General features: G+C 39.8%; 1 protein-coding gene across 1 annotated transcript in view; it reads right to left on the bottom strand.

Moving 5' to 3' along the window:
• Nrk (Nik related kinase) overlaps positions 1-9001 on the bottom strand; it is a 99613-nt gene extending 90612 nt beyond the window's left edge. The window contains exons 1-2 of the mRNA XM_075956883.1: positions 8945-9001; positions 2170-2235 (exon numbers count right to left, since the gene is read on the bottom strand). Coding sequence (XP_075812998.1) covers positions 2170-2235; positions 8945-9001 — 123 coding nt within the window. The remainder of the gene's footprint in view (positions 1-2169; positions 2236-8944) is intronic.
• Between the last annotated feature and the right edge of the window lie 7646 nt (positions 9002-16647).

Genomic DNA, 16647 nt, shown 5'->3' with positions numbered 1-16647 from the left:
TTATTTTGTCTAAGGAACTTGACCATCCAACCCCCAAAAACAATAAGCATAGAAACAGTGAATATATAAATAAATTTATAACACAATAGTAATTATATGTAAAAACAAAATTCATAATAATCATAATCATCGCACATCATCTGGTATACCACACAGCTGAGTGTAAGAACATTCCTTGACTTTCATTAACATAAAAACTATATTAAAGTCTTTATTGTGGTGATAGCTATATGACTATAAATATTTGTTTAAACTCATGAGTGAATTTTATTAATTTTATACTAAACCCGGAGTTGTTGTTTTTTTAATAAATTATCATGCATAACATACCTTTTTTTTTTTTACCTTTTTGACTGTTCTTCTGGTCAAGACATCACAGCTCTGATGTCCTCTGATGGATGTTCAATTCTTACCTTACTTGCATCATTTGGTGATGGAGGAGTTGCTATACTTCTTAGTCAGAGGAATTACAAATGCATATATACATATATACATATGTCTCAGGAACTAAAATATCTATGGAATATACATATTCTAGATGTATCTGCCACAAAAAGGTATTTTGCTGCCCATGTCTATGGTATTTTATCATTGTATCAGGAGGCAAAAGTGAGAATATTAGCAAGTATGAAATAAAAATTAGCATAAGCAATATACTTGGCTTTGTGCCATTATTACTGTCTGTAGCTAATCGATTCTGTTGATTTGAAGAAAAGGAAACTTTTGTCCTTGTGATTATCACTCTCTCTGTTTTTCGTACTTGCTAAGCTTCTCTCTATATGTAGGGCTTGCCAACATTGCTCTTTCTACTCTGTGGAATGTACTTTGGTGAAAAAATTTAATAAGCATCTCTCACTCCAATATTGGTAGATAAATTAGAGAAGACACCTCATGCCCTTCTAGAGGGCACCCTTGTGTCAATGGGAAAGATGTTTCCTTTAGGTCTATATTAGGACACTGCTACACAATGCATATAACTATGACCTGCGATCAGTGGGCAGTAAGGTTAGCTAGTAGGGACACTGCTATTGGTTTCAAGGGAAAGGCCTTAGAAAAAGAAGTGCTTCCTTGTGCACAACCTTATATTTTATAACATATGATAGAGAACTAGAAATTTACCATACTTTTGAGTACAAGAAGCAGGCTGGACTAAGGTGACAAGGCTATTTGCAAGTCTTTATTATTGTCCTGCCCTGCTGGAATGTCTTAATATCCACCATGACAGCACTTCATTCTTTATCCTCCCGATATCAGTTTTTAACTCTTTAGGAAGTGGGTCAGCATTGATCCTTTAATATAAAGGAATTTTCATGTTTTATCTATCTATATTGCTAGGAATTTTCTAACAGTTAATGCATGACAATTAAAATTATAAAGCTGTCTGTTTACTTATATACTATATGTGGGTGTTTTAAAAAAGCCTCTCTACATATGCATACTTGACATGTTTCAGTATTGTAAGGCTCAAAAAAGCAGGACTTACACTTGTTTCATTCATTAGTTCATCCCGAGAGATTATCATAATTCCTGTGACAGACTTAAGTTTTTAATATATAATTATTAAGTAAGTATAGCACCCTCCCCCCACTGAGATTGAGTTTCTCTGTGTAACAGGTCTGGATGTCCCAGAACTCACTCTATAGACCAGGCTGGGTTTGAACTCATAGAGATCTGCTTGCCTCTGCTTCCCAAGTACTGGAATTAAAAGTGTGTACCATGGAAAGTGTAGCATTTCTTGAGAAATTAGCAAATTTTACACATTTGCAGACTCGTGTGCATTAATATCAAAAATTAATAAACTTTGCCTATCCATAATAAAACATTCAATTTAAAGTTGAATATAAATAACTAAAAGTCATTAATACATATTATAACACAAATGATATTATTATTTTGGCACATTCTATTTGGTTTTTTCCCCTTTTAGTCGAAGAGTTTTATTTTTGCTTTTAATTTTGCATCTTATGTTCATTGCTTCAATATAGATTTCTCAATCCATTTTTGCATCAATAAACGGTAAATTTTTAAACCTCATATTTTAAATTGATTCGCCTACCAGATTTATGCATTGTACTTTATACGCTGTATTTTATTGGCATTGTTAGGGTTTAACTCACAATTGCTGTTATTAGAAAATTAAGCATGAATAAATAACCTAGTTCCACTTACCAAATAGATTCTTCCATAAGTACCAAGACCAATGGTTTTATCTAGTGAGAATATTCCAGTTGGATCCTACAAAATGTAGAACAAAAATGATCAGTTTTCTTGAAAAAAATCTGCATTGTTCCTTTAGAATTTATAAAACAAAAGGCACTCCCTAGAACATGTTCTTTGATGAACCCACATCCCAAAAGAAATAGGTAAAAATGTCCTTAGACTGAGTATAGTCACTTTTACATGCATCCTCGTGGATTATCTTCCTATTTACCAAAAACATGGTTCAAATAAATTTAATTTTCTTAATCAATAGCAGAGATTTTAGAAAATTTTGCATGAATCATGAGTAGATATCAAGTCATACGCAGAATGGTAGAGACATTGGCAAATACTTGCAAATCCAGAAAGTGTATAGAACACAAATATTTAATGATGTTATAAAATAATTTTATCACCATAAAAATGCAAGATAAAAAAATTATAAACAGAAAGCTACTTAGTGTAAGGAGCATCCACGAAGAAATTCATAGATTTCTTAAGATTAGTATGATATTTACCTGGTCTAGCAAAACTGTCAGGCAAATGACAACTCTGGCTCAACCTTAGTCAACATGTACACACAAAGCAGTCAGAACAATGGAGTTTTAGCTCCAGAGCCGCTATTTACTAACTATACAACTCTGGGTAGTTTATTTATTCTCCTGGGTTCCTTCAGCCCACGTGGAAAATAAAGGCATTATGTCCAGTGATTTCTGAGTTCTAATATTTTATAAGAAAAAAAACAGGTTCTTTGATCCTAAAATCGAGACGTTTCCCCAGTATTGACAAAAACATTGTTAACGCAGCAACCCAGAATCCTACTTCCTTAAAACACTAATTGAAGTTGATATCTCAATAAAGTCATGATTATAAGCAAGTAAATCAAGGTACATCTTCCTATTGAAAGTTTAAAAAAATGTTGAAAGGACAGCTTTTAGTATTTGAGAAGTAAAGTCTATCTCTTATCTAGTATGACTCTCAGCTTTTTCTATGACTCTTGGCAAGGTTTATGGGGAAGAGGTAAATGACGCAGGAGTTAGTAAGAACCAGCTTTTAGGGACTATCACTTTAGCATATTTCGTTCAAAAAGATCATTGAGAAGCTTTCTTTACACCATTAGCAATTCAAGAGAAACAACAACTGTTCACTTTTTAAAAAATCTATTAATTTATTTTTTCATTTCCTCTCTGCTGTGTGTGGACATGTTCATACCTGCCATGTCACACGCACGGAGGTCAGAGGACAACTCCCGAGGAGTCTGTTTTTTGACCTAGTAAGTTCCGGGGACTGAAGTCCAGTCTTCAGACTTGGGGGCAAGCATGATTACCTCCTGAGTCATCTCGCAGGGCCAGGTTCCTTCTTAAAACAATCAAGTTAGCTAACTCCTATTGGGTAAGCTATTGTCTTTATAAGTGCATTTGTGTTTAACGTGATAAAGACGCCATTTTAGGCAATTCTCATATTGTCTGTCAATATAGCTGGTATCTCTGAATTTTCAGAAAAAGTCAGACGTTTATCTTATTCTATTTCTGCCTACAACAATAAGTATGTCTTATATGAGATTTTGTCAGATGTCTACTCAAAAAAAGAAAGTGAGGAGCTGTAAAGTGTAAACCCCAGAACCCTCATTTTAGCTTCCTTAACATTGCCAGAAATCTGTTTTCTAGTCCTGACAATAACACCATCCTAATTACCCTAACACTAACTTTAAATAAAATAATACATTCTTAAACTTCAAGTTTTAAAAGCATATCAAACTTAGTCTTCCTATGTTTTAAGGCTAATGTTTTCACTCAGTTTGTGTAATGTTGTTAATCCATGTCTCATCTGCTTTACAACTAAATGCTAACTAAATTCAGGTAAAAAGAGGGAAAACTGATTTGTAAATTAATACTTCAGTCATTCCACTTTTATTTTGGATTATAAAAAAAGAAACCCAGATTCCTAGATCTTCTCTCAAAAAGTGAAATTTTAAAAAAAGGGGGGGGTCAACTTATTTCTGAGCCAGAAACCATTAGGCAATTTTTAAAAACTATTTTTCACATACTTCGACATATTCAAGTTAAAAATCCCTAATTGAGTTGCCCTTGGAAGCTGGAATTTGAGAGCTGTTTCTTCTGAAGGCAGGAGGAGCTGGAAAGACTGAGCACCACAGGGGCTCACTTTCTTAAGGGTGTGTGGTGGAAGGGTGCACAAGAACCACTAGAAGGCAGTGTTTCCTGGTCAAGGAAGACAGTCCTAGCTTGATCAATAAAACTAAATGCGCTATACAAAGGGGCAAAGAAAAGCAATTCACGGTCAACACAGGTAGCAGAGTTTCCAATGTACTTACGTTCACTTAAAGGTTAGGGAACATGTTCCACGGCTTACACAGCAAAGGGTGGGAATAAACACTGGGAGTATAGAGAGATGGCAGAGGATTTCTTCCACGTGTTTTAATGGTACAAAAAGTGCTTTTAAGAAAAGAACTTGTGGGTAGAGTTCCTAAAATGTTGGTTCGAATGAGCTAAATACTAGAGCAAAACTCAGAGACAATGGCTAGGATGAACTTCACAATCAAATCAGAGCTTAGAGAAGAAAATCTTTATAGATGACTACTTCGTAATCCATGGCTTGGTTATCTATTCCTTCCACAAGATTCATTTAGAAATCTTGTTTAAAAATAAAGAATCCTTAGGCTAGTAGGAGATTATGAAATCAGAATTCCCTTGGACAGACAGTTCTTTTAAGATACCCAGATGATTCTCAATACATGTACCCTGTGTGTGCACTAACATGAGGAACAAAACCTGTGCTAGGGACAAGGAATGTGGCTCAGAAAATAGATTGAACTGCAAGGTCAAGCCGAAGCAGTATTCTCCATGTAATGGATGTTATGCTGGCTGTTTCAAACCTGGTGCCCTCGAAGGCAAGAATTGGTTTCCACACAGTAGCTGAGGAACTTGGTCAAGTGGGAAGCATCTCAGGACTGAATGCGGAACTCAGGTTTTGCCTTCTTAGTGAAGAGTGGGGAAATTGGGTGTTATAATTAAATATAAGCCTAATGTATTTCAAATATAGCATTTGGATCATGTACTATTTCGGATCACTTCTACCACTACTGTCCTCAAAGCCTGTCTAATCCTGAACCCAATATAGATTAGGAGTACATATGTCAGCGTCAAATACCAAGGGCAAAGCCACTAGGAATGTCATTACCATACTGGGCAGGAAATGCTTGGGGACAATCGTCGTGAGAGACCAGCTAGATTTGGCGAAGAAGAAGATTGAGTTATGCAGGCTTACTTGTCAGACATACATATATAATAAATTATAAATTAATCAAAATGTAACATACAATTCAGTTATAAACATATACAACATTGCAATTGTCTCTGCAAAGAAAACATAAAATCATAAATCTCTGTACTTTTCTTCTCCTATAGGAAGTATACATTCAGTTAAAAATCGGGAAAAGTTAGAGTAGGTCATTAAAAAGTGTGATTATGTAGTGACCCATATTTACTACCAGTACATAGAAAATAAAGGCAAAAGAACTTGAAGCTCAAGAGCAGTGTTAGCTATAGAAATAGTTGGAAACCGGCCACGGCTACACGAAACCCTGTCTTAAAAACCAAAAGCAAATATGATTGAATTGATAATTGCAATGGCTTTCGTATTTTATGTCTCTAAGGCCCTATGCAAAAGGTTTGATAAGTACATCAAAACAACATTTATGATTGTGAAATTTATATAATTTTTCTCTTCTACTTTCACTACTGATTAATGTTTCAGTATAAAACATTATTTAATTAAAAATACCACATAAATTTATATCACTTTTTGTTGTTTTGTGTCACAAAGAGAGTCTTTTTTGGAAGCTCAGGCTATTCTAGAATACTATGTAGCCCACACGAGCCTCCAAGTCATGGTCCTTCTACTTCCATGGCTCAAATTCCCATCTGTTTCTTAGATTCTGAATTGTACTCCTGTTCAAGCTTATACTCTCTAGGGGTTCTGGTTTATGTTCATTTACTTGAACAATCACAAAGAGTATGTAATGTATAAATACCAAACCTATATTTACTTGTACTTCTAGACTCTTAAAGATTTACATATACGTTTCTGTGTGCCTGTGTGATATGGGAACGGGACCCAAGGCCTGTGCGAGCCAGGCGTTCACTCTACAGCTCAGCCAGGCCACACCCTGGCCTCCAAGATTTTTTGTGATCACTCTGGCCTTTCAAGGTTTGAATCTCTCATCATTATCTAGCTGTTTGCAAACTGTTTCACTTAGCAGGAACATATGCCAATATTCTTCTGTCCTTCACATGTGTCCTATTGAAGATAACTATTGCAAGGGACACTCACTGCTCTGTGCCCTTTTCTTTGCTTGGTCAGGTCTCTCTGCGTCAAACTGCAAATGTCTATCTAACTTAATCAATTCATCTATTCATTTGCTTACAAAGTCTTCAAATATAAGTTAAATGTGAAATAAACATTAAATGTAAAAAAAAAACAACTACACCTCGGTGACTGAAGAAACTGCAACTTTACATCTCTAAACATTTGATATAAAGAAAAATACTGAAGAGCATGCCACTCCTCAGCTATATTTCTCTTCTTGGAATTTAGATCTAGGGAGAGGGGAGAATTACCCATGATTTGCTCAGATAGTACAGAAAATTACTCTAAAATAAAATTCTGAAACATAAGAATTTTCCTAAATTGAACCTTCCATGATGATTTAAAATGAGGGAAAATATCATTTTTACCCTATTTTTTGTGTCTTTTCCATATTCCCCAACATTACAAATCATTTTTTTTCTTTTTCTCCTGTACCCATTACCACCCTCACCCAATCTTGAGAATACTAATCTTCTAGTGAACTATAAAATCAAGATTTAAGACTTTTTGCTCATCTCATGGACTCCCATCAGATCTTTATGTTCCAAAGGGATAACCAGGTGAGTGAATCCAGGGAATTTATCCCCATTGTTTGTGGGAATAGCACCTTTACGTTTTCTGCTATTGTTGTTCTTTGAGTTTGGAATTCCCTGTGCTATCATTTCTATCCTCAATTTGATCCTTTTCAGAAACCAGTTTGTTTCAGCTTGTCCATGCGTGCTTCCACACCACGTGGGTGCGCTCGTGTGCGCATGCACGCGTGCTCTCTCTCTCTCTCTCTCTCTCTCTCTCTCTCTCTCTCTCACACACACACACACACACACACACACACACATGCACGCATGCTCTCTCTCTCTCTCTCTCTCTCACACACACACACACACACACGCATGCACGCACGCGCACGCACATGGCGCTGAGGAGGCAAGGAGGTCACTCACGGGCTTTAATCTTAGTTAGGATCAAATCAACCTTAGACTGCATTGAAAAACTCTGCTCAGAAGGCAATTCACCAACGGAAGCCTCCATAATCCAGACATCTCATGTGTCCATCCTGGAAAAGAAGTGATTTTAAGTGTATGTGGGATGAAAAATGGTTTAAGTTTTTTAAAATTCTTTGATCTTATTTTATGAAGTTGCAACAATAACAGCAATTCTAACAATTGACATGTGACGGTTTTGTATTGAAGCATGTTCTTTTACTGACTGATAACAGTTTGCTAAAATATTAGCCATGTAGATCACCTCCCCTCACCACAGACCACACCACATACTGTGAAATTATTAAAGGAGGCCTTGGGAGTGGCCCATTTTTAGGGAGTCAGGTATCTGCCATCATTAACAACACGTATCTTTAAATGCCAAACATTCACAAAATTAATTAAGTCACGATGACTTTGAATAGTCCTATAACCTCACGGTTAATATTTAGCTTTTCTCAAGGCAAGGAGGCCAATGCCCCGAACTCCACATGCTTGGCGATCATTCCAACACAGTGCCTGGTTAGTTCCCCTTTGGAGAGTCTAGCAGACGTTTGCATTCAAGATTGGGTGCAAGTGAAATGCCAATCTAAAAAGGGAACTTGAAAAATGGATTTGGGTGGGATCCAGTATCAGCCAGAAACCAGATGCCAATGAAATAAACGGTGTTGTTACAGTAGTAAGTCTGTTGTTTGCGATGGCTTTAATGGCTCACCAAGCAGTTTCAACGGGACACGGAGCAAAAGGAGACCCTGCGCATGATAACCACAAACAAAAAATTACATTTCAATATCTAGCGGTCATAATACATTGTTTTAAAAATTAAAAGGCCATGTTCAGAATTCAGTTTTTATCCAGGCGGCGACGAGTTCTTTTCGCTCCAGCAACACTAAGTCGAGAACATTCTCCTGGTAAGAGTAAAGTTTTAGAAACTGCTACTATAGTGTGACTACGATGCTTCATTTTTTCTAGTGCTCATTACTTTTTTTAAGGGCGTCACCCATAGGTACAGAGATCTCTTCGGTGCGGGGGGGGGGGGCAAAGTAGGTCGTCAGTCACTTGTCCGCTCTAGGAACCCTCCTATTACAGGTACCCGGGCGCTGCTAGACAATGCTGGCTCTAGTTAAGAAAGATCCCACCCTTTAGCACCCACTTCTTTCTCCCCAACCTCACCCTGTCCCTTTGATTTTTGTGGCCTTCACCTCGGCCAGGAGCCCAGGGGCGCTGATTCCGCACAGGAGCTTCTCTGGCCCATCCTGAGCCACGGCCCGTCGAAGTCCTGGCCTAGGCACTGGAGGGTGTGGGCTTTCTTCCCCGGGCTTTGCAAGCCTGGGAAAGAAGCGCACAAGAAGGGCGATGGCCTGGTGTCCTTTACTTACCGGTAAATGGCCCAGATCTGTCACCTCCTTGTCCCTCCAACCCCCTGGTCCTGCCATGACTTCGAGAAGAACCGGAGCAGGAGACCGAGACGGAGTCCAAGCAGGAGCGCTGGGACCGAGTCTCTGAGTTGAAGGAGGAAGAAGAGTTTAAGGGGGTCCCGGGAAGGGAGGAGGGGGTGGGCGAAAGGAGAGGGGAGGTGGGTTTGTGGCGTGGGAGAGGAGGGGGAAAAATGGAGTGGCAAAGAACAAGCGTAAGGGAGGAGGAAGAGGGAAGCTCGGAGTTTTCGAGAGGCGGGAAAGAAAGTTGGGCTAAGGGCAAGAGAAGAGAGCTCCGGCGTCTGTCCGTCCGAGAGACGAAGAAGCCAGAAGGGTGCTCCGCGGCGAGAGCGCAGGGCGGTCCGGGCAGGGTGCGCCTTTCAGGGTGAGGAGGGGGGCGGTGCAAGGCCAAGGGGCCCGGAGGAGCTCGAAGGGGATTGGTGGAGCGTCACGTCGCCAGGTGGGCAGCCGCGCAGCGGGGAGGCGAGCCAGGGGGGCCCGGGGGCAGAGGGAGCCTCTAACGGTCTTCGGGCCGGCCCCTAGCCGCCCGCACCCCGCCCCCGGGTCCTGGGCTGCGCCTGCCGCCCCCGCCCCCGCCCCCGCCGGCCACTGTTCCACAGGAAACTTTTGCTAGGCAGCTGCCAGCCCCGGAAAACCGGTCCCGCTCAGCGCCGCTCCCAGTCTGGGCCCCACAGCCCTGCCACAGTCCAAACAACCCGCACCGTCATCTCCCCCGAAGAAACATTGTAACTTTCCTAGTGGTCTGAGTTCTCTAGCTCGCCCCCTCTCCTTTAATCGCTCCATCGATTAAAGAAGCAGAAGAAGAAGAAAAAAAAGAATCAGGAAAGAGTGGGAAAGGATTCGCTCATCCGTTTAGTGAGCAGACTTGGGTACACACTAGTGCAAATGGAGAAACTGAGTCCCCAGGGCTGCTGCAGCTTGATCTTCAAAGCCTTTGGCACAGAACAGGACAGAAAGGACAAAGTTCCTTAGGTCCCCCTGGAGGCATCTGTGGCTCCAGCTCCTCTAGCCCGGGGGCTAATTGGCGTCTGGCGGAGGCTGCTCAGGCAAAACCACACCTGTGAACAGGTGTTTGGGTAAAGAGACACAGACCCACTGTCAGCAGCCCTGGCTGTCCTGTGGCTCCAAAGTTTGCAGGCTTGGAGCTTACTGTGAGCCCAGAAAGTTTCTGCTTGCTTTCCAGCCTCCACTTTCCTGCCCGGTTTCATTCATTCACTCATTCATTGCAAAACTTTTAAGGGCTCCGGAGCTGTGCGCCCCTGTTTCTCCACAAAGCGCAAGGAGGTTGACACTTGGTTCCTGCATGGCAAACTTTAATAAGTTGCCTCTTCAAGCATTTACAGAAAAGGGAGCCAATGCGTAGAACTAACCGCATTCTAAAGCTCTTGCGCACTACAAAGAACACTTCAGAAAATGCCCTGAAGCTGCTTACATTCCCCGGAGCGAGCTTACTGTGCTTAGAGCACCAGAACTCCAAGTCGCGATGCTTTTAGGACCTTGTTTCCTGTTTCTTTCTTTCTTTTTCTTTTTTTTAAAACGAACAAATTTTCTTACCTATCCTAGGAATATTTATACAAAAATAATTCCCCCCCCCTACACACACACTGTCCTCGAATCTGTCATTTCTGACCCAGCTTCTGAACTTTTGTAATTGTTGTTCTTATATGTTAGTGAATTTTGTTTATTTTCTGACTGTTTCAACGCTAGAGTTTGACTTCTTTACGGTCCTTTATCTCAGAGTCTCCGTGAGCTCTGTAATGGCTACAGTTTATCCAAGGAACCCAGTCTAGCTACTTAAAGATTCTCGGTTAAAGGCTACAGAAGCAATCAACCACCTCCTCCCTCCTTCAGAATAACAAGCCTGGGTGTTCTGAATCAAATCTTCTAAAACCAAATATATATAAATATATATGTAATTACAGAAACTACACTATCAAAGAACTCAAATCTTGACAACCCTGCCACACAAAACCCTATTCCTTTAAAACAACTTAAGATTTCCTGAGTGACCAGCAAAATGCTTCTGGGTTTTCCTAAGTGGAAGTAGGAAAAATAAAATTTCAGAACTTTAAAATGGAAGATTTGCAGCTGATCGAAAATTACAACGTTGTAAGTATGTCCTGTTTTAAGAAACCAAGCCAGGAAAATCAAGGAATACAATGAAAGGAACTATGAAGATTATCCTAGGAGAGTCTTTCTTTGTTAAAGGGAAGACATGTTCACAAGTTAACATTTTTACCTCTGCTGTTGTTTGTTGACTGTGGGGGTTGGGGTTGGGGTTGGGGAAATGTTCCTGTGACCAACTGTTTCAGACTAAGAAAGCCATACCGGACCAAGCAAGAGAATGCAGGCTAGATCTTTGAGTTTTCTAGCCACGTGTTGGAAAACATCAGGAGCTGGTCTAGTTAAAGTGTCCGGATGAACTCCTGTGGGTGGGGTGACCAGAATCTAGATGTTTCACCAGAACTCCACAGAAAAAAAACCTTGACTTTTTTTTTTTTTTTTTTTTGGTTATAGCTTTCAGGGAAAAGAAGGCAAGGATGAATGTGGACACTGCCTTTAAGATGGCATTTCTGGGATTTTTGAGGCTCACTTGGAGGAAGGTGACCTGACTACGGCACTAGCAGATACAAGCAGCACCCACCCTGGAGGCTCAGCTTGGAGGGATGTTGAAACAGGGCACCTGTTTCCCCGACCTCAGCACTTTTCCCCTCACCCCACAGTCCACAGGTCCCTAGCCCCTTCCCACATGGCCTCCACCCTTCCTCTCCTTCCGTCCCTCCCTCCTGACCTCAAGTGCCATAAAAGTAATCCTACTTTGTCCAAGGTCCAGGAATTTGTCAGGTTGCGTTTTAGCCAGAAATGAACTCTCTGCCCCCATTTTAGATCCCAAAGTTTTCCACACTGCCTTTGTCCAACACATTCTGTTTTCTTAAGACCCTGGGCTCTTTTCAACTTTTGGTCGCAGATATATTTTATCACTAAAGTTTACTGAAAAGGTTTACCCTATGTGCCACACTAACAGCTTTGCACGTAGTATTTCCTTAATTTTGTCAACACTTTTTGTTTTCTAATTTATTCACTATAGTCTTCATTGTTAAGTTAGGGAAATTGAGGCAGGGAGTAAAGAACTGACTTGCCGAAAGCCTCACAGGTAGTAATTAGATGATCCTGGCTTCCAGCTCAGGCACTCTGGCTCCAGAGACCACTTGTCAATGGCTGTGGAAGGGCTGGCGCATATTTCAAGACTGTGTGAAGAGGAGCCAGATTCAAAAACGCCCAAGGGTAAGTGAGATCAGATGACAGTAGCTGGGCCCCTGAGCTATCCAGTTCCCTCTTCCCCCTTCCAGTCCTCAAGCCCTCCTACCAGAAATATCATGAGCTCTGTAACCTAGTTGCCTAAGGCAGCTATGACTGTCAGGGCAAAGAGCACCAGGTGGAGGAGTACCTAATAGGGACATTTCACAGACCTGAAGCTGAAGATGTGTCCAGAAAGTTCCCCAACCCCCTTCAGTGCCCTAAAAATCTCCCCTCAGAAGACCTTCAGTGGCTCCTTAGTAGAGATTCCACCATGGATGGGGTGGGGGCTCATGAATCCCTGCCTCTAGGAGAGAAGCTTTTGGCAGTAGTTGGCTGCTGGGGAAGGAGGAGCCAGTTTTCTTCCTGCTATTGCCCCTGGTAAGTTGTCCTTTCTCTAGTGGAGGTCCACAACTCATACTCACAGGGGCAGCCGGAACTGGACTCAGAATGTGCTGTTGAGCCTGAGACACGGTGGGAGGGGTCTTGGAGGAGTTGAAGAAGAGAGGCCACATGACAAAAGTACATTGTGTACATGAATGAGATTCTCAAAGAATAAATAAAAATAGTTTTTGAAATCCATGAATGTTTCTCCCAGAGAGAAGTTTGGCTGGGCATAACCAGTACTCGCTGAGGATCTGAAAGGGGGCTGTGTTTGAGGAATCCTCCTTAGCAGATGTGCCGCACTAAATGCAGAGGAACAGCTAAGTAGTTAGTCACTTGAAAAGAGCTCTGGAAAATGAGGGAAAGAGTGGGTTTACAACCCCAAGGACCCACTGTACATCTCTATCTTCTTTGGTCTTGAGTACATCTCCTCTCTTGCCATTCTGTGTGCCTTTTAACAGAAAATCAAATTCCAAGTCAATAATTTCATCTTCGTCAAAACAACTACATATTCTTTTTTTTCATAGACTTGGCTAATGACAATAGTCTTGAAAGATTAGTACTACAAAACCCAGGTATACTTCATAAACAGTAAGGGTTTCAAAGATTCCAGATGTTTCTAGAAGCAGAAGCAAGATGCTCGAAAAACAATAAAAAGATTTTCAATTGTTGTTCCTCTTTTTCGCGAATGCATTTACTCTCCTGAATATATGTCAATTGACATATAATGAAGCTTTACATTTTTTAATGTTATAAAATGTTTTATTAAAAATTTAAAGTACAATGTTTCCTCATTTATCTTCGGAGAATACGTTCCAAGACCCACAGTATGTATCAGAATTCACAGCAATTACTGAACTCCGTACACACCTATCACTTTTTTCCTATACTTGATACCTATTATAAGGTGAATTGAGAAAAGTAACAATAACTAATGATAGAACCAAGCTATTATAATAGTATACTTTAATGAAAATAATAAATGGAAAGTTATAAATCAGTCATTTCTAGAATTTTCCAGTCAATACTTTAGAACCATAGCTCACTGTAGTTAAGTGAAGCCATGGAAAGCTACTGAGGATTAAGAATGACTGCTGTGTCGGACCTTGATGGCGCATGCCTTTAATCCCAGCACTCAGGAGACAGAGGCTAAAGGATCTCTGTGAGTTCGAGATCAGCCTGGTCTATAAAGTGAGTTCTAGGACAGTCAGGACTGTTACACAGAGAAACCCTGTTTCAAAATAAGAAAAAAAATGGTTGCTGTAAACAAAAGGTCTGTTGTTTTCTCTAAGATGTCATCTCTAAAAATGAATTAATAACTTAAAAACCTCTATTAGCATAAGATTATTGTGTGCAGCACAGGGTCCTGGGAAGGAATAGTGAAGCAAGGGTGTACAACGTAATTCAAAACGCTACCGATTAGAATCAACATGGGCAGCATGTCTACGTTGTCTCAAGCAGTCCTAGTAAGGGTGGGAAAACCTTGGGCACTGCTGTGCTGAAGACTTGATGAGATTTTGCTGGTGGAGGCGTCTTTGCAACACAGTTTCTGCAACAGTTCGCAACAATCTACCATTTTTTTTCTATTTCTGATGGGCTTCTCCTTAGGAGATAAAGCAACAATCCACACGCTATTTGTCAGGCTAAAGGTCATGAAATGTGCCTTCTAACCATAGTTTGCAAAGCTTCTGCTGCTCGTCACGGAATGCTCTTAGGCTCAGCCTGGTTTGAGCTATGCTTGTTTCTAAAATGGGGCCCTGGAAACCTGATCCTGGTTGAACATGGTTTCATTGCTCTTGAAAACTGGAATGCTACTCCTAAAAGTAAAGTCAATTGTTTTATAAGAGAATTAAACTAGGGACACTAGAACCAAGAGCCAGATTTCTGAAACTGATGGCCGAGCTTCCCGTTCTTCTTAGCCTTTTCTTTGTTTTAGAAGATAGACCATTCTTATCCTCAAATGTATAACTTCAGGTTACACATTGCTGCTGCCTAATACAGATACACACAGACACATGTTAACGGGAAACACTAATGCAATGAATCATGAGCTTTAGTGACTGCTGCTCAAGGTCTTAGGATAATCCAGTAATACTGCATTGATATTGCTGTGTTCCTGCTCTAAGTGAGTTTCCTCTTTTCTGAAGGTTTTGCACCTAATAACTTGGCTTTGGCTGGGCCAGTACTACATACTGACAACATAGGAAATTGGAAATGTGTGGGTATCTAAAAATCTCCAATTATAGCAGTCAGGGTTTAAAAATGAATTGAAGTTAATAGTGCAAAGCTAGAAAATACATATTTTCAAAAAAGGAAATACCCAAGAAATTTTAGCACTGAACTTCAAGAAATTATCTGTCTATATAGAAAAGGAATTCTTCCTAAAAGCAGGATGGGTAGCGTTTATCTGGAGATAAAAGAAAGGATAAAGGAAACATATAATACTGTTGTTGTGGTACACTACAGACTGATATAAGGAACTATCTGCCAAGACTTTTCGAATTTCAGGTCATTGTACTGTTTGAGAGAAGCCGTGCTGATACCATGCATACATACAACAAAATCAATTTTTAAGAACATAGGGATTTTTTGTTCAAAATCAGAATAAATGTATGCATATATATGTAGATATGAGTAAACTGTTCGCAGCAGATACACTTTAAGAAAATGTGTAAGGAGATTTTAAGTTCCCAGTGGAACCAAAATAATAACCAATCCAAATGCAACATGATAAACCTTAAGAATACATTCCCAAATTTCTGATATATAGGAAACATAAGGGAGAAAAAATACTTTTTAAGCAATTCACCTTAGGGATGACATATTACAAAGCACTAAATAACTAGTTGACTGGGTTACTTATCAAATGGACCATTACACACACACACATACACACATTACATATATATTATATACACATATGATTTCATGATCTATTATTGAATAAAATATAATAATACAACCAAAGCAAAATAAGCATATTAAAAACTTCTTAACAAAAGAAAACAGTTTAATAGAAGGAAATGAATCAATGGAAAATAAAGTGAACTTACAATATTGATACAAAAATGCAAAAAAGGATGGAGAAATGGCTCAGTTACCAAAAACAGGTAGTATTGTTCTTTTAGTGGATCTGAATTTGAGTCCCAGAACCCACATTAGGTACCGCACAACTGCCTGTAATTCTGGCTCCAGGGTCATCTGATGTCCTCTTTTGGTATTAATGGGAACCTGAATATATAAAGCATACACTGACACAAACATACTCATGTACATAAATAAAAATAAATCTTTAAAAATTATTATTAGAATAATCAAACATTTTAGAATAGCGCTGTTCAAAAGAACTGCCGTAGAATTGAAAATATTCCATATCTATATTTTAGAGCCATGATAGCTAGTGGAAGCATATGCCTAAGTGCTCGGAGTTTGAGAAGTTAAGAATTAAAATTAAAATGTATTTTGTTTTAAAATAAAATTAAATCTATATAGACCCATAGAGATCGGAGTCTTAAGATATTAGATGTGCTAAACTCCAGAAAAGGAGAAGTAGAAACTTAAGCAAAGCTATGCTAAAAGGAACATAAAACAGGTTTTGTATTCTTGGCTCCTGGTCCAACTTATTCATGGATGCTTTCGGTGGCAACATGAAAGGCATGGATATAAGTTTTCTTGATGAACTCAAAGTTGGCAGTATTACTCCTACACAGATTTATGTATTTTTCTGATTATGGTCAGACAAAGAAGGGAGTAGAGTTTGAGAAGTGATCCAGCTAAGTCATGAGGTAGTCTTTAGGGTTAGTTCAAAGGAAAGGGTCTCAAGGCCAGAATAGGTTAGAAAAGAGAAGCAATAAATTGGGCCTAGGTTTGGGAGGCAGGGGAGCAGAAAAGCTGAGAAGATAAAACTGGAGATGAGACCTGGGCTGACAGGAAACTGGAATGATGAATTAGCAAGGGGTTAAGAA

The sequence above is a fragment of the Microtus pennsylvanicus genome, chromosome X, assembly GCF_037038515.1.
Source record: "Microtus pennsylvanicus isolate mMicPen1 chromosome X, mMicPen1.hap1, whole genome shotgun sequence".
In the NCBI taxonomy this organism is placed as follows: domain Eukaryota; kingdom Metazoa; phylum Chordata; class Mammalia; order Rodentia; family Cricetidae; genus Microtus; species Microtus pennsylvanicus.
Note: the sequence above shows the minus strand (reverse complement) of the source record. Positions and strands in the feature narration are given on the sequence as shown.